Here is a 17,933-nt window from a genome sequence, read left to right on the forward strand (position 1 = left end):
TTATGTTGCTTTTGAAGGTATGCTTTATTTTATATTTTAATTGTTTTATACTTATTTATTCTAAGTTGCCCAGAGTACTTCATGGGATAGCATACAAATCTCATAGACAATGAGCATTTATTTAAATAATAAGTTTATTAGCTAAAGTTTATGAAATTTATTTATCACTTCACACAACTAAAATGAGTCCCAGTGTAGTTTACAATAAAAGTAAAATGCGAAATTATATAATAAAACTAGCTGGCCCGGCCACGCGTTGCTGTGGGTATTTGTGTTAAATGGACCTTTTCCTGTTAAATTTACCTTCAGAGGCTCCCTTCAGAGTCCCCTCACTGCCAAGTCCCAACTCTGATTCCCCTATTGTAAGTTTCAAAAATAAGACTCCCCCACCCACGGGTGTTCCTAAAAATGTCCCCACCCCCCACTGCTTTCACTGACTCAGGGTCCTACCTCCCCCCCATGGCTATGTGTTTTCCCCCTCCCTTTGTTGTGCCTCATCCCTGTGACACCCCCCTGTTGTGAAAGCCCCATATTTTGTTTGTTTTTGCCTGCGACCTACTGGGCAATGGTGAGTCCTACTCAGTTTTCCTTGCTGGGCAATGCTGCGGCCTACTCAGTTTTTCCTGTCCCAACCCACGCCCCACTGCTTTGGCTGACTTGACTCAGGGGTCTTCCTCCCCTCCTCCCTTTGTTGTGCCTCATCCCTGTGACACACACACACACACACACACACACACACACGTTGTGAAAGCCCCATATTCTGTTTGTTTTTGCCTGCGGCCTACTGGGCAATGGTGAGGCCTACTCAGTTTTCCCCACTGGCCAATGCTGCGGCCTACTCAGTTTTCCCTGTCCCAACCCCCCCCCACTGTTTTGGCTGACTCAGGGTCCTCCCCCCCATGGCTATGTTTTCCCCTCCCTTTGTTGTGCCTCATCCCTGTGCCCTCCCATTGTGAAAGGCCCTATTCTGTTTGGTTTTGCCTGTGGCCTACTGAATGACGCGGCCTACTCAGTTTTGCCTGCTTGGTAATGCTGCGGCCTATTGAAAAAGCTGGGCCTTGTTGCTGCAAAATGACTGTTTTCAGTTGGTTGCTGTGGAATTTTGTGGTGTCATCTGGCGGCGCAGCTTTGGAGGCGGCAGGGTGCGATCTGCCTTTCCATTGGATGCTGCTGTAGTTTTCAGAGCTTCTTGTGGTGGTGTCTAATTTGGGCGCCACTTTTTTGTGTTTAATCATTATTTTAGGTGTGAAAGGTGTGGTTTTTTTGTAAAAATTTTAATGCCAGATCCCTCCCTGATGGGCATGGAACATGTGGCCAAATTTGTTACATTACAGTTCAGCAGTTACAGAGAAAGGCTGTTACATCCACGTGCACAATGCCTACATTTTTATATACATAGATACTCATAAAACAATACAAACGTACTGAACGTATCCATCTAAAATAATAAAAAACAAGAATATCAACCCTCAGCCAACAGAAGTATGAACACCAGAAATAGCTAGTAAAAGCCAGACCATACAGTAAGTATTGTCCAAAAATATCCATGAAAATTAAAACATTTTTGCTTGGTATCAGAAAGATGTCAGAGTCAGTGACAGGCAAGCTTCCCTAGAGAGAGAGAATTCCTTAATCTCGGAGCTACCACTATAAAAGTGTGGTTTCTCATTGCTACCCTCTGAACATCTTTTGGTGGAGGGCACAGCTGCAGGGCCCAAGTAGGTTGGCATGGTAAAGGGTGGCCTTTAGCTGTATAAGGTTCTACCAGCATGTTGAATTGTGTTCAGAAATAAAATTGCCATACAGTGCAGGGACTGGTTTTTTTTAAAAAAAGAACATTAGCCATTGCACTACTTTTCTCTTCTTGTCCTAGGATGCAACACCTGCCATACTCCCTCAAATTAAATTGAAAAGCAGTGAAGTTCCCAAGAAAAGTGCTCCGTTACAGCATACCATGGGGCAAAATAGAGTTGCATCAAACTCATATCCTTCTGCAGACTCTGTTGGCCACCTGTCGCTGCCTAATAAAGATGGATTTGGATCGTCTTCAGAAGCCCTCCAGAAAAGCTCTTCAGTTACACAGCAAGAGGATCACTTGGATGACGACCTTGATCAACTCCTGAAGTTGGACGCCCCTATTCATCCTGAAAACTTTGAACTGGAAACAATATCCTGTGATAGAGTATCTGGGGATGATTTGAAAATGCCTCATGAAATAAATGGTAAGCATTGATTTTTCCTATTTGTTTTATTTTGTTTCTTTAAATTTCAGTTTTGCTCTTGTTTACAGTCAGCTATGAGTTCATTCAGCTATATGACAAGGCCCAGTGAGGGTGCAGGAACTGCCGGGCAGGGAGAAATCTTCATCCCTTGCCACCATTTGAGATGTGCGAGTGGTTTTATATTGTTTGACAGCCTCCATATCTGACAACCATCCATAGAAATAGGCAGGCATATGACACCACTGGAAATTGGACTGTCTGTCTACTGGGAGATAGATGCACTAGTGATCTTACCACTCATTCAGAGACTTCAGAGATCAAAGATGAGTTGGAAGAGTGGTCTGCCCTAGCAGCTCTCAAGTAGCAGTTGAAAGGCAATTGTAGTCAAGTCTCCACAAACACGCAGGTGACATGGGGCATGGTCAAAGTCCATCTGCAGCTTCCTTTTTCACCCTCCAGGAGGGAAGTACCTGAACTTGGCTTCTGTGGCTTCACATTCCTTTTAACAGCTGTAGCTTTTGTGTGCATTTTAATTGTAAGCTGCTTTGGGTTTTGATATTAACTGAAAAGTGGGGTATAAATATAATAAAGAGGTTAGAAAGCAATAGTAAGCACTGAGGTAGAAGATGACTGTGGGCCTGTGTGAAGGGGCAGCACACTCCTAGAGGTAAGCACAGTAGTCTTTCTACAAGTCTGTCTTTTTTCTGAGCTGAGAGCTATATTATGGGGCATAAACAAAATGGATGTTTTAAAATAAAATTTGGATTTTAAACATTTAAATTGGATATTTTTCTTAAATGTTTTTCTTAAATTTCTTCTCTTTAGGGATTAACTGCCGCGTAGGATTGTATTAGGATTTATTTGTAAACTGAATTGATGCAGTGAGTTAAGGAAGGCTTTTCTGTCTAAAAACAGTTAGATTGTTTCTCAAATGTGACTATTTGTGTTCTCCCTCCCAAACATAGGCATTCAGTTTCACTGCTCTAATTTGCCCAGTAACTACCAGACAAACCATGGTGCAACCCATCAAGAGTGGGATTTTTTTGTGTGTGCTTGATATCTTGCTTTTGTTATGGTGACCATGGCAGAGTGAAGCAGAATGGAGCAGCACTTAGACAGAAGAGGCAACATGCATGTTATTTTTTCATATTTAACCTCTCAAAGGGTCATGGCTGTTTCCCATAAAAAATGAAACTTTATGGGAACATTAAAAGATAAAGTGTGCAAAACATATCCAGCATTACACATTGATGCAAATACTGTTTGTAAGAATGAAACAACAATGTAAATAAACTTAACACTATAGTTGTAAATGAATATAAATAATATATAAATATTTAATAATAATAATAATAATAATAATAATAATAATAATAATAATAAAGGTTTGCACTTTGGTTAGGAAACACTCCACACATCAGTGGGAAAGCTGATTTAACTGTCTTTGTCTATTAGATAGTTCCACTATTTTAAAAACCTTAATTCACGTCCCAATCTGTTTCCTGTGTCATTTCCATCTAGGTATCAGTCCTGTACCCATCAGCCCCTCAATCTTATTTTATTCTTTGGGAGGAGGAGATAAAGAAGGAATATTTTATAATTGTGAAGGCAGTAAGGAAACATAGAGAGTCACCTTAAAACTTAAGCAGTACTTTTGTGGTAAATTTTCTTCCCAGTGCATACAGAGCCTGGAAAATACATGTTTCACAAGGGCTAGTGCCTCCAATTATTTCCATTTTCTCAGGAATTTGGGTGGTACAGCATATTGTTGGATGGAGCTCCCCTTTTCAGCTATTACCCTTTCTTCCTGTCTTCTGGAAGTTCCTAATTTGCAGGGGGCTTTTAAATCAGCCAGCCTGTCTTTCTTTAGAAGCTGGATGATGGAGCCAGCTTCCTAACTGACTCTCAGGTTTGCTGCTATTGGAGCTTGTCAGCATTTGCCTGCCTAATCATCCCCAGACAAATTAGTTAAATTTTGTTCTGTTTTTATTTCTTCAGACCTTTTAGAACTGGATGGAACTGAACAAATTTGCTCAGCATCTCAACAGCAGGAAGCAACATCCAAAAATATTTCCGAGGAGGACCTTGAAGACTGGTTAGACAGCATGATCTCCTAAGGCTACATTTTGGTTGGCACGCAAGTAAACTGAAAAATTGACATGACAGTAGCTGGTATAGAATAATTGCTTACAAGTATTTAATTAAGTAGCAACTTCACCTTGATTTTTAATTATGCTACATGTCCAACTTTTGTTGTTTCTTAGTATCAAATATGCTGGACACCTTGTAGAGAATTCTCTGTATTACACTGCCTGAAGAAATATAATGACATTCTCTTGAAATGCTTGTAAATTAAAAATGTTGCACAGATGGTTTAAAATAATTCAGATAGCAGCAGGACAATTTCAGCTTCTTTTGTAGAAGAGCTTCTCACTTAAAGCTGCAAAATAAACAGTGCTGGGGAATGCAACTGTATGTTGTAGTTGTGGTGTGACTTTAGTTTGTTCATAAAAAATGACAAAAATTAAGATTGGTTTTGTAAATTCTTTATTGCAGTGGGCACGTTTTATTTAAAGTAAAATATGCAAAAACATAGCAACTTAACTACTTAGTTCCATAAAGCATTTTTTATTTGACCTAAAATTTAATTGTGAAAGATCGTGAGACAGTGTATTTTTTTACCATCTGCATCTAATACGCTGTTATTGGAACAAATATATGACTCACCTTCAAGTATTTCATACAGTAAGACAGGGAAGCAACACAACCAGTTAACAAAAATGTCAATCTAAAATGCCACCTTAAAAAAAACTTTTGCATAGCTATCTCTGCAAATATTTAAGGCACTTTAATTAGACAGTAAAATATTTGAAAGTTTTAAGCACTGAAGAATTCGAAACTTTCTTTCTGGATCTTCTCACAAGGAAGTGGCATGGTGAAGTCAGAAATAAAGCTGCTTGAAATATTGTTAGGATCCTAATATGAGCCAGTAATTGAGGCCTTGTCATCTGACATTCAAGTTATTAGGTTGCAGATGTTGTGCATGTAACAAACAATGATGTAGCCCTTTCAAATAAACTATTTTTTTATTATCTAAGGAGTTGGGTTAATAACAAATTATGACGTGAACTAGAATACTGGAATTTGAAAGTTTAATTAGGGTATATTTCTTTGTACTTCTCCAGTAAGAAAACTGAAATCCAGACAATATAAGGCCTGGTTCTGCCAGGTGCAAAAAGCCCAGCTGGATCTTTGTAAAATTAAACTAGTTTTGTTGTATCACAAGATTAAACATACATAATACCATATCACACCATGAAATGGTAAGACTTTGATTTTTGTCTAAATCTTGTAAGTTTGAGTGCAGTTGTTTCTTGGTTGATATTTTATCCAAGTTGATCTTCATACTGTTTACGGAAGCAGTCTCCAGCTGGGAAAAAATCCCAGCATCTTTCTTGGTACATTTTCCATACATAAGACTCCTGAAAGTATGAGAAAGATCTTTTTTTCAAAAGATTCACAGCAGATAATGTCTGTCTCACTGACACCACATATATTCCAAAGTCAATGTCAGTTTAATTCACATCTTTGTTAGTTATAATAAGCATCTGTTAAATCCTGTTTAATTTATTGGTGTATGTCAACCTAGTGCCATTTATTTTGTAGCACACACATTCACTTGAATGCTGCATAAGTCCTGTAACTTTCATGCATGGGTTGCAACTTCAGTGAAATTTGAAATGTTTGAAAAGTGTGTCAAATGCTCATTTGACAGAGCAGTCTTTAAAAGCTTTCCTGAGGGAAGCACTAAATCAATATCAAGGGTTTTTGCTCATAGGATTTGTATTAACAGAGCATGTGTGCATATTTAAACATGAAAAATTATTTGGGCAAGATTTCAAAGATATTAATTACGGAGTAAATCATTGAGTTAGCTCAAGATGAGAACTCCCACAAGTTCGCTTTTAAGCAAGTCCAAACCCTTCAATATTTGAAACTTGAGGTTTGGACACACACCACCACAGCTAGCCCAACCTTCTTTCCCTGCTCCTACCAAAATTTCAGGACAAAGAAAGTTTAAAGCAGTATCTCAGGAGAAGCCCCAGGAGTACAGCTTCTGTGCCCCTACTACAGGACTCTAATCTCCCTCCCGGATCATTATTCTTCAGTGACTGGTCCATCCTTTTTAAATTTACAAGCAGATATTTTTCTGCATATCTAGGAAGTCCTCCAGCTGCATAGATATCAGGATGGCCTGATTTTCTGCTTTAGTAATAGACATACCTCAAGTTCACTGTTGGGGTAGTAATGAATGGTGTAATCAAGGGTGCCAACTTGAATAAAATATTTGGGGAGGGGAGTAAGCCCCACCCAGTATAATCAATCACATGATGGTGCACATCCACACCATTTGAATGGCCCAGCACCCTCAAATACTTTAGGAGGGGCTCAGTCGCTAGGAGTTGGCTCCTATGAATATAATGCTTACCTGTCCAGTGTGCTCAGTTTCATCCTTATTAATGAGGTACATCAGAAAGAACCTGGAATGAAAATATCAAACTACATTTTGTGTTTTAAACTGTAGTGTAATGCTTCTGTTTCTCAAAAAGAAAGAAAGACTGATTTCTATTTAAGGGGGAAAGTACAGTGATACCTCTGGATACATACCTGATCCGTTCTGGGGTGCCGTTCACACCCTGAAAAGTATGCATCCAGAGCGGCGCTTTTGAGCATGCGCAAAGCGCAGATAGAGTGCTTCTGCTCAGGCACGAAGCGCGCAGAATGTTTCTGCGCATGTGTGCGCAGCAAAACCCGGAAGTACTGGTAAACACTTCCGGGTCTGCCGCATTCTTAAGTTGGAAATACGCAACCCGAGTGTAGTAGCAACAATATTTAATATTTTTGGCTCTTTGTAAAAGTACATAAATTATACTGAATACTGTATTTAGGTAAATATAAATGTGTGCCTGCCAGTTCACAATCCAAAAAATGTTGACAAGTGCACCAAGAAACAGACACAAAAGGAGGGGGGAAATTGTGGGTAGAAAATGAAACATTTGTTGGATGTTTCTCTTTAAAAAAAATAACCCACAAAAAAACCAAATTTGTTTTGCCGTCAGGACTGTATTTCTCTTTCACAGTCTAAATAACCAGAACATGGATACAGATTAGTATGAATTTTTACATGGAGACTCTGGCTGGCCTCACCATGTGCTCTCCTTTCTGAAAACTTTAGAGTGCTACTTTTCCTTTTGCAGGTATTCTGTCTTTTGAATTACTGACAATACCATATCTAATTTTATGTAACTATACACATATGCCAATAAATTATATTTGGAAATCCAAGGGAGGAACAGGTCTTGAATTAGAAACTCAGTCAAAATATCCTTTGATGTCTTCTTATTGGAGAAGCTTCCACTCCTAAAGAAGTTGATCTAGCTACTTTCTGCAATATTTTATTTCTGGTTATGACTAATCATTCAAAGCAGCTTAAAAATTTTAAAAATAAGATCAAATACAGATAGGTTAAGCCTTGGCTATTCATTACTTCATATTCAACTTCTTATTAATGATTATGATGATGCAGAATTATGTCCATGGTACTTTACAAAGCAAGGCTTTGACAGATCCCTATCTCAAAGGGGCTTTAGTAGCGAGATTTACCATGGAGAAAATGTAAACAAAAAGCTCTAGCTGTTCACATAGTTTTCACCTGCACATGAATAATTTCCTGAGTCTTGGATCAGTAACCACAGTGCTGAGGAGACTGAATGAGTTTCAGAGATTAAGGTTGCAATCATATCTGCTCACACTTCGAATCTTGTACATGCTTCAGTGGGAGGAAGCACCATTGAATTCAGAAAGGCTTACTTCAGAGTAGACATGCATTGGGTTACACCAGGCATCCCCAATCTGCGGCCCTCCAGATGTTTTGGTCTACAACTCCCATGATCCCTAGCTAACAAGACCAGTGGACAGGGATGATGGGAATTGTAGTCCAAAGCATCTGGAGGGCTGAAGTTTGGGGATACCTGGGTTACATAGTAGGCTAGTGCTAAAAGTCCATTAGATGTTTGTATTTAAAAAAGAAAGAATGTGCATATACTCACAGGTAGTTGGCCAAGTTGTGCTCTTGTAAAGTATGCATTTCAAATCCATGGGGGGTTGTGTCAAAATAGTCATTACCAATTCCACAAATAAAACATTTGGTCTAGAAATAAAACAGAAGGTTAAGCCATAATGAATTAGCCTAGATTCCTATCAGTAATTGGGTATAATATCTTACCGAAATCAAATTTACAAAAATATGCTTGTTGACTTCATCACTTTGAGGGTTTCTTTTTTAAACGATCAAGTGGTTGTATACATTTTATAAAATGGAGAAATGAATAAATAAAAACATTTATCAATACCTCCATATCTTCTTTCACCTGCTCTTGCTGGTCTCTTAATTCACCAAAGGCATCAATAATCAGACCTATTATTGAATGGAATGGAAGTAATGTATAACAGCTCACATTTTTATAAAAAAAAGAACATTTGCAGCATTTATACCCTTTAATATTATAGTGGTGTTGTTTAAAATACATGTCTTTCTTTTCAATTAACTAATTGTGTTTCTTAAAGGACTGTAAAGGAACAAATGCCCAGTGTGTCTGTCAATACATTTACTTATAGGAGGTGCATCTATGGATATATTCATATATAGAAGATATGTACTATATCACTCAGACTCTCCCTCAACTCACCTTCTTGTTAAATGATTCCCAAGAGGGGCTACATTCAACTGTCCTCCAGTAGTTCACTACTTTTCTACCCGGGCCTCCAGAAAGTCCTCCCTGCCTTGCAGAGACTGCCATTTGAAACCCCTCAGTCAGGTCCCACACAGGCTATTGTCCTTTAAAGAGGTGTCGCTTTCACCTCTGCCCACAGGGTCCTGGAACTAGGGATCCCTTCAGTAGCCAAACATTCCACTTCCACATGTAGCAGGAACTGGTTCTTCCTACCTTCTGCCCCAACCCCTCCCACCCTCGAGAGAATGCCCTACAAGGAAGGCACACATTTGATAATTAAGAGAAACACTTAACAGCAGCTCCCACGGTTCTCCAGATACAGACAAGTGCAGACTCCTATAGCCTCTAGGCAGCTGTCCACAGGTCTGAGCCCTATGGAGCAGTTGCAGCAACAGGGAAGAGGTCTGCCTTTCTCCATCTCAGTCTGCCCCGACTATCCCCCTTTCTTCGGCTTCTGCCCTGTAGGTAGTGTCACACCCCATAAATAACTGGTCCCCTCTTCTGGGTCACTCCCCTGGTTCCCTGCCTCTGCCACACACTCTTTGGAGCCTTGCCAGTCCCTGACACCAGCCCATAATGCCAGCAGAGTTCTATACTTCAAGTGAGTACCAATCATACTTTCTGTAAATGGAGATTTCTAATACATGGATATCTGCCTTAAAACATTTGAAATTTTACAGTTACACTGTACTGAGAAGTAGGAAACAAACCAGATGAAACTCATTATCAGCAGCACAGCAGTAAAGCTATAGTACTGGTCAATGTGGATAAGAATCCTTATATTTTGCATTTCTTTGTTTACACACTGGAAACAGATCCGGACACTTTCCTTTTCTAAACTTACTCTTTAACTCTACATATATTGAATATATATAGCATGCCAATAGCACGTCACATTCAACATACCTTGAATGATGGCCAGTAGGATGACAATGACAAAGAAGAAAAACGTGATATCAAAAACAATTCGATACATCTCATAAGGGTCTCCTGCAGGGTCTTCAATTTCATCTCCAATGCCTCCACCTGCTCTTACACCCACATACATGTGGAAGAGGTAACACTAGAAAAAAAAATTTGTTACATTTCATGACAGAGAATTCAACTGCTTTGAATTATAAGAGTAAAAAGTACAATTTTTTAAACAGCTGTTACATTTTATATCATGTTCTATAGCAGGCTTCCTCAACCTCGGCCCTCCAGATGTTTTGAGACTACAATTCCCAGCATCCCTGACCACTGGTCCTAGCTAGGGATCATGGGAGTTGTATGCCAAAAACATCTGGAGGGCTGAGGTTGAGGAAGCCTGTTATATAGCAAGTGGGGAAGCTTTTCAGCCCAGTGGGCCAGATCCTTACCTTCCCAACTCACTCATGGGCCAACTTTGACACTCAATAGTCAATCATCTGACATAATGACTTCAGGGGATTTACAACTGCCAAAGTCCCTGTCACATTGGTTCCCAAACATATGAAAACCACCTAATCATTGGGTCCTCTGCTTCGCACAGTATTCATTCATTTAGATTGGTCTTGCTAAGGAAAACTTCCTAGTAGATAATGCCCCCCAAATCAGTTCTCATGTTCTCTGGTGGACAGTGAAGAACATTTGAAATCCTTCATTCCTCCTCCTATGAGTTTGTAAACAGACTCTTCTATAGGGACGGTCCAACCTCTGAAAGACGGGCTCCAGAAGTCTCAAAGAAGACACCAAGTTAAAAATGTTGCAAAAATTGTGTATAAAATCAATACAGCTGTGTTTAATTTGAAGCAACAATAGTAAAGTGGCCTTGAGAAAATTATTATACACACATTTTGGTATAATATCAAGAAACATCCAAACAAAACTTTCAAGTATATTGATTTCTCTTTAGGTTCTGAATACTAATCTCTGTTCACTTTAAATTGGGCACTTTAGGGCCATGGTTTTTATTATTAAAATGCCTGTATACAAGATTTAAAATGACTGATTGGCTGATTAACATTCTACAGCCTTTTAAATATGTTTGTGAGAAGGCGGGGGGTTAATTTGTTGTTTTAGTTTTAACTTTATTTGTGATTTGCATTTTTAGCTTGTAAGCCACCCTATGATCTTGTGATGAAGGGTGGTACATAAATCTAATAGGTAAAAAGATATAATATTCACTTTGATGTGTTTTTTAATGTGTGTATAAAAACATCCATATAGTACTTTTACCCACACAGTAACATTTCTGAGTTTAAAAAAATTACCATGATGTCCTGGTACTTACAGTCATCATGTCATCACACTTCATGTCTGGCTCATCTTCATCTTCACTCTTGTTATAAAATTTGCGGAAGAAGTTGAATGCCACAACCGTGTAAAGGTATACCACTACAGCCAAGAGTCCAACAGTCAAAACAAGCTATCCAAAATAAAGTATCACATGAGGAAAAATAGCAATCAGGGATTAAAATCTCACTCACTAATATATATATATATGAACTAAAATTTCTAGACAATAAAGTATTCAAAAATCACGGAGAGGATCAGTATCACACAAAAACAATTGTTGTGTCTACACAATAATTTCTCTTTCCTAGATGAAACAACCTCCCTTCTCTTCATGTTGTTCTGCAGATTCCCCTGAAGCCCCAGAACCACTGAGGTGGGGTGCGGGGGAGGAGATGGGGTGAACCCCGTTGTGCTAGCAGAAGTCCTTGCAGAGAGGCTTCTGCTACTGGGGCCACTTTGTTGAATTTGGCCTGTGATGGCCTAGAATTGTGACAAGAGTACAGTGGTACCTCGGTTTAAGTACACAATTGGTTTCGGAAGTCTGTACTTAACATGAAGCATACTTAACCTGAAGCGAACTTTCCCATTGAAAGTAATGGAAAGTGGATTAATCTGTTCCAGACGCTCCACGGAGTACTTAAACTGAAGCATGCTTAACCTGAAGCGAATTTTCCCATTGAAAGTGGATTAATCTGTTCCAGATGGGTCTGCGGAGTACTTAAACGGAAAGTACTCAAACCGAGGCATACTTAAACCGAGGTATGACTGTATTATGAATGCTGTATTTCGTGAAAAATATATTGAGACAAACAAGGTTTGAGGGCACAGACTGTAGTATTCCTACAGCCATTCCTCAGCCAGTTTTTATATGTGGTTCAAATTGCTCCATGTGTTGTGAAGTTGTGTACTTGTTTTTGTGGACTGAATCACCCCATCAGGCCTTGTTTTTCATGATGATAGCCATAGAAAGAGATGCTTGAGCACCCCACTATTCCCCCCCCCAAAAAATGTTTCCCAAACATCCCTATCAAATTCACATAAAAGCCCAGAAATTTACCTTGAACAGAGAAAACACAGGCAGTAAGCCCTCTCACTACCCTGGCAGAGCTGTCTATCTGCACTGTGTTGCTTTTACTAGGATGCCTATTTGAATCTGCATCCCCAACTAGAAGGAAATCATGAGGATTCACCTTTTAAAAACACGACTGGAAGTGGATCTGGACAAATGTTAGTATGGAAGACACTAAATCAAGTGAAAGGAATGTGGTATAGTGCTTGTTTTAAAAAGCAGACAAGGTTCACATATTGTACAGAGAAAACTGCCTGTTCCCCTGGAAACAGCATTAATCTATTGACATCTGTTTTTATATTTCGTGTGTGCATGCGATCATACATAATCTCTATCACACAATTATGAAAAAGAAAATTGTTCAATCTAACATACCATACCACCATTCTGAAATTAAGATACTGTATAAAACATATGACATGTAGCCATACATGATGAATCTGTCGTTGGACTGTAGAATGTAAATATCTGAGTACTCCCTCTGGGACGGGGGAACAACTTTTCAAGCATATTCAAAGGCAGCATAATAATAATAATAATAATAATAATAATAATAATAATAATAATAATAATATACCCCACCATCTAGCTGGGTTTCCTCAGCCACTCCAGCATGTAAGAGGTGGCCAAGCCATAACATTCTCTCTGGGGCTTCTAGATTTTTTTCTTTTTACAGGGAGTTTTTTTTACAAACAGAGGGAATCATTCAAATTGTTGATTGGATTTGTCTCATCTGCAGTCTGAATGGTACAATACAATCGGAGATGCATCCCATGAGGTTGTTAATTATGTATAACATTCCTCAAACTTGACCGTTGTGCACTTCTACATTATTTGCAGCAACTCTGTTTTTAATGATGTACTTGAAGACAATATTAATGTTTTCAGTTGTTCCATGTACTAATTGTATTCCAGCATCAGTATTATTTCTCAGTAGAGGAGGGATGGGGAACCTTTGGCCCTCCAGACGTTGCTGAATTAACAGTTTCCATTGGTTTAGCCAACATGGCTAATGACAAGGAAGGTGGAAGTTGCAGTTCAGCATCGCCTGGTGAGCCAGATGTTCCCCACACCAGCAGGAGAGTAATTCATTTGAAAAGAAATTATGTTACCAGTAACTCACCTGTTTGCCGTTGTGGGTTACAGAAGACAGGATGGTACGCAAAGTCTTAAAACCCATAGCAATATCGAGCAAGTGGGCAGCAAAGAAGAAGTTGTTGTAATGACCAAGAATTGACATGGTTGTGTACCAAGCTAAGTACAAGAAGGACTAAAGAAAATGTTAAATGTCAGCAACTGCTGCTATTCTCATTTTTCAGGTATTGTGCTTTATTGTTATTATTAAAAAAATTTATAAAATGCTTTTCTATCATGGCAGTCAGTGCTATACAAGAGCTACACACAAAGATACAACACAGGGGCTAAAAGCTTGTCTGAAGAAGAATCCTAATTCCCTGGGTAAATTATTTTAAGCTGCTTGTGGCTCGCAGTTCTAGAAGGCCTGAGCGCTAGATCCATAATTTGATTTTTAGTATCCTAATTAGGTTGGGTCAAGAGATGCAGTAGCTGAATATATTCTACCAGTGGCACTTTTGTATGAACTGCTGAGAAAAAGCTAACAGAAAACATGGTTCAAGACTGTGTGCAACACATGCAGAAGCACACCTCTGAATTTTAGTTCAGTTTTCTCATGTAGGGATCTAAGAAATCAGAAAATGTCATTTTGCATGCTGAAGGACGTGGCTCTAACCCAATCTGGATCCAACCCAATACTTTAAATATCAATCAATAAACTTTATTTGCATAGCTGACAGCCATAGCAACAGAATACATGCAATATACAATTAAAACAACATGGATAAAAGGATCAGTCATATGACTATGATTATCGTTTAAAAGGTAGCCCTTAGTCTCATTGCACCCTTGATTAATCTGGCAACTTTTGTTGTTCTCAGGTCATTTTGATCTGATAGAAGAAAGAACGTGGCCTCAGTTGGGTCGCCTGGGAAAGTTAAAAGTAGGGGGGTAATGAGATCGAGCCACGAGTCTTTATATAGGGGACATGACAGAAGGATGTGAGCCACTGTTTCCGTGTTGCCGATTCCACAGGGGCAGAGTCGTTTTTTCCGCTGGAATCTTTTGAAATCTGCCTTCGAGTATGGCGGAGGGCAGCATACTTTAAATATATTTATTACATTCCTTCTGCAAAGCCACCATTATTAATCAGCTCCATAGTAAGTAAATTCTTATGAGATCCTCAGATCTCACGTGTTTCAGTTGCTGCTTCCTTGAATGGTGACAACCTAACTGAACCTCAGGGTGAGAAGAATCAAACCATGAAAACAAAATGGCAGAAGTTCTTGGTTTAAAGTAAACATGGAGTGAATATTTTTAAAGTTAATATAGGGTTGCTTAACATAACCAAATGATTCCAGAGTAAAAAACAAAAGGTCAAGAAAATGCACCAGACAAGAGATTCTTTAAAAAGAATGTATCTGCTCAACAGAAAAATGAAACAAATTTGCAAAAAAGCTGAAACAGATTGTTCATTAGTAACGTTGCCTTTACACACGTCATGACTTAATATTGCTCCAATAAATACTGCTGTCAGTAGGAATACAGTGGTACCTCGGTTTTTGAACGCAATCCATTCCAAACTGTTCGACTTCCGAAACGTTTGAAAACGTTTGAGATAATGTTCTCGCTGCCAAATCCAAAGTCTCCACTTTGTTCTTTTAGTCCCTGAAGGTTTCCACTTCCTTTTGATACAGTTGAGCATCTTATCCTCCTTAGTTCCTTCAATGGAAGCTTCTGTGACTGTTCCTGGCTGAGTGCCCTTCTAACTCTGATTGCTGCTTCACGACTGCCGCTGGATGAAGCTCCTTCTCAGCCTCTATTGGGGCCTCTTTTTCTATCACTAGTCTCTCCCTTTGCATGATTTATACAAAGGCTTCCTATATGCTGATGATAACCAACTAAACCATTCTATTCCAGACCTCTCCACCTTCTGTCTAATCCAGATGTTTTGGACTACAATTCCCATCTTCCCTGACCACTGGTCCTGTTAGCTAGGGATCATGGGAGTTGTAGGCCAAAACATCTGGAGGGCCGCAGTTTGGGGGTGCCTGGTCTAATCCATCATCTGCACCTGATACGTCCACTTGGATGCCTCATCAACTGTCTCTAATTCAAATGAGTGCAAGGTTTGTTCCCTACCTATTCCATCCCTGTGTAAACCAACAATGGGAATAATGAAGAAGAATAATTTTTCCACATTCATAGAGTATACTTACATTATCAGTGAAAACTACACCAAGCTTCCAGATATGGTATTTGGCATCAATAGAACTTAACCTAATAGATAAATAATATTACATTAATCAGCGGTATAATCAATATTTTATCAACATACACATTTCTCTCACATTGATTGTTTTAGGTTTTCCCCCTAGCAGCGATATGCGCTGAAATATTCTAGGGAATTTATGGAGGTATATTGGGGATATTTTTTTTTACAGCTTCAAACATGATCCAACTTTATCACCTACTTTTAAGTATTTAAAATAGGGCGCAGCACTACTGTTCTACTGCAGTATCATGAAACAGGCTGTTGTGCTTAGCTAGCCCACAACACTGAAAGGTAAGTCAGCTTTATACAAAGAGAACAAGTCATGTGATGTTGGTTCAACAGCACTAATTTCCCCAAGCAGGCATGACTCACCTGTGCAACATCCCAACATCATTTTAACTACTACAGGGCCATTTCAAGTAAGAGACTCTGCACCCCCTGTATGGCACTATAGTTTTAAATAACAGATTTGCTATTGGCAGGCTGTCTTGCTAAAAAACTGGATGGTGTATTGGCACAAGCCACTCTGCACTACCACAATTTCATGTTATATCACCCATACACATCAGATTAGGGTGTCAAGATTTCTCAAGATTTCTCAAGATTTCTTTAGCTGATGAAAAAAATCTCTTGATTTTGTTGTTGTACTCTTTTAAAACGGGCACTTAAACAGTTCCAACAATATTCCATCACACTGATTTGCTTTATCTAGCTCCATCACCAGCCTGGCCAAACTTTATAAATAAACTAGTGGAATTCAGCCCGTTTAAAAACGGGCGCTAGAACGCTGCTTTCGTGCAGCGCCGGCATGGGACGGAGCTTCGGAGAAGGTCTCCAAAGCCCCGTCTCATGCGGGAGGTGCGCGGGGGGGGGAGAAGTGCTCCTCCCCCCGCCACCTCGCCACGCAGCGCCGGCATGGGACGGAGCTTCCGAGAAGGTCTCCGAAGCCCCGTCTCATGCGGGAGGTGCGCGGTGAGGCGGCGGGGGGGGGCGCCTCGCCGCGCACCTCCCGCATGAGACGGGGCTTCAGAGAAGGTCTCTGAAACTCCGTCTCATGCCGGCGCTGCGTGGCGAGGCGGCAGGGGGGAGCGCTTCCCCCCCGCCTCGCACCTCCCGCATGAGACGGGGCTTCGGAGAAGGTCTCCGAAGCTCTGTCCCATGCGAGCGCAGAGAGGGAGGGAAGTCTGCGGCCCCGCCACTCCTCTCACGGGCCAGGGAGCGTTGTGAGGAGGAGGAGGAGGCGGACAAAGATGGCATCGGGCTCTGGGGACGCGGCGGCGGTTGTGGGAGCCGGACCGGGCTCCTCAAAGGCGCCCTTCCTCCCCCCCATTCACCTCCGCCGGCCTCCACACTCGCTTCCCCGACGCGCTGTCTGGCTGGGAACGGCAGTTGGAGGAGACGGGGGGGAGGGCGCGCACATGTGCGTTCTAAGTCTCTGGTCCAATCCCTGGGGCACATGCGCAGTAGCCCAGGGACACACGGGGAAACTGGACGCAGAGACACTTGCATATTATTATATAGGATAAAGTAGCTTTTGAAAGGGACTTCTGAATTTTCTTGGCCTCTAATCTACTATGGCTTTAGTTTAAAGATCCCACCGTACCACAAAACAAGAGATGCCTCCTCTAGTTCAGTATGTTCCACTGGGCTGAAGTCCAGAGCATTTTTGTCCAGACCCAGGAGTTCTGCAATGCGTTCTGCTCCATATAAATCTCCATACTTGTTGATTACCTTCAAGGGAAAAGATACGAGGTATCGTCAGCTTTAATTCAATCAGTATTTGTCAGGAGTTTTAAAAACTTAGCACCCCAGGGTTGATACTCTTAAAACAATGACAGCTGGCAGCAGGAGTGGAGGCATTCAAAAATAGAAACATAAAAAGTAATCCGAAAGCATTTTTATCATGCAAATTAATTAAATGTGAGTTATTTTCTCTTTTAGGGTTATACATGCCTGGCAAAGCAATACTTGCAAATAAGAGCTGAAAATATCACTAATACATCATCATAGATGGCTATTCCTAATAAGACTTTAAGGGGCATTCTCTGCATATCACTGAGCGGAGCAGGTTGAGGAAACAAAGGTGTCTGCAAATGAGACATGAAGGCTGGCAGCATCAGCCCTGCCATGTTGCAGATAACATGAGCCTTTCCTTATGAGGAACGGCTTAGGGAGCTGGGTATGTTTAGCCTGGAGAAGAGAAGGTTAAGGGGTGATATGATAGCCATGTTCAAATACTGTAT

The 17,933-nt window shown here is 40.3% G+C and overlaps 2 protein-coding genes across 8 annotated transcripts in view; one reads left to right on the top strand and one right to left on the bottom strand.

The window, feature by feature from the left end:
• AVEN (apoptosis and caspase activation inhibitor) overlaps positions 1-4,697 on the top strand; it is a 99,361-nt gene extending 94,664 nt beyond the window's left edge. For all 5 annotated transcript variants that reach the window (XM_035110782.3, XM_088671189.1, XM_088671191.1 and 2 more), the window contains 2 exons: positions 1,874-2,222; positions 4,221-4,697. In XM_035110782.3, coding sequence (XP_034966673.3) covers positions 1,874-2,222; positions 4,221-4,339 — 468 coding nt within the window. In that variant the 3' untranslated portion in view covers positions 4,340-4,697. The remainder of the gene's footprint in view (positions 1-1,873; positions 2,223-4,220) is intronic.
• Positions 4,698-4,752: 55 nt separating this feature from the next.
• RYR3 (ryanodine receptor 3) overlaps positions 4,753-17,933 on the bottom strand; it is a 265,417-nt gene continuing 252,236 nt past the window's right edge. For 2 of the 3 annotated variants that reach the window (XM_088671165.1, XM_060273292.2), the window contains 9 exons: positions 17,294-17,421; positions 15,635-15,695; positions 13,465-13,611; positions 11,268-11,402; positions 9,923-10,079; positions 8,636-8,700; positions 8,333-8,433; positions 6,712-6,763; positions 4,753-5,704 (listed from right to left, as the gene is read on the bottom strand). In XM_088671165.1, the coding sequence (XP_088527291.1) occupies positions 5,609-5,704; positions 6,712-6,763; positions 8,333-8,433; positions 8,636-8,700; positions 9,923-10,079; positions 11,268-11,402; positions 13,465-13,611; positions 15,635-15,695; positions 17,294-17,421 (942 nt within the window). In that variant the 3' untranslated portion in view covers positions 4,753-5,608. The remainder of the gene's footprint in view (positions 5,705-6,711; positions 6,764-8,332; positions 8,434-8,635; positions 8,701-9,922; positions 10,080-11,267; positions 11,403-13,464; positions 13,612-15,634; positions 15,696-17,293; positions 17,422-17,933) is intronic. The other variant, XM_088671174.1, reaches the window with a different exon arrangement.

This window comes from Zootoca vivipara, chromosome 1 (assembly GCF_965207765.1).
Source record: "Zootoca vivipara chromosome 1, rZooViv2.hap1.1, whole genome shotgun sequence".
Taxonomy (NCBI): Eukaryota; Metazoa; Chordata; class Lepidosauria; order Squamata; family Lacertidae; genus Zootoca; species Zootoca vivipara.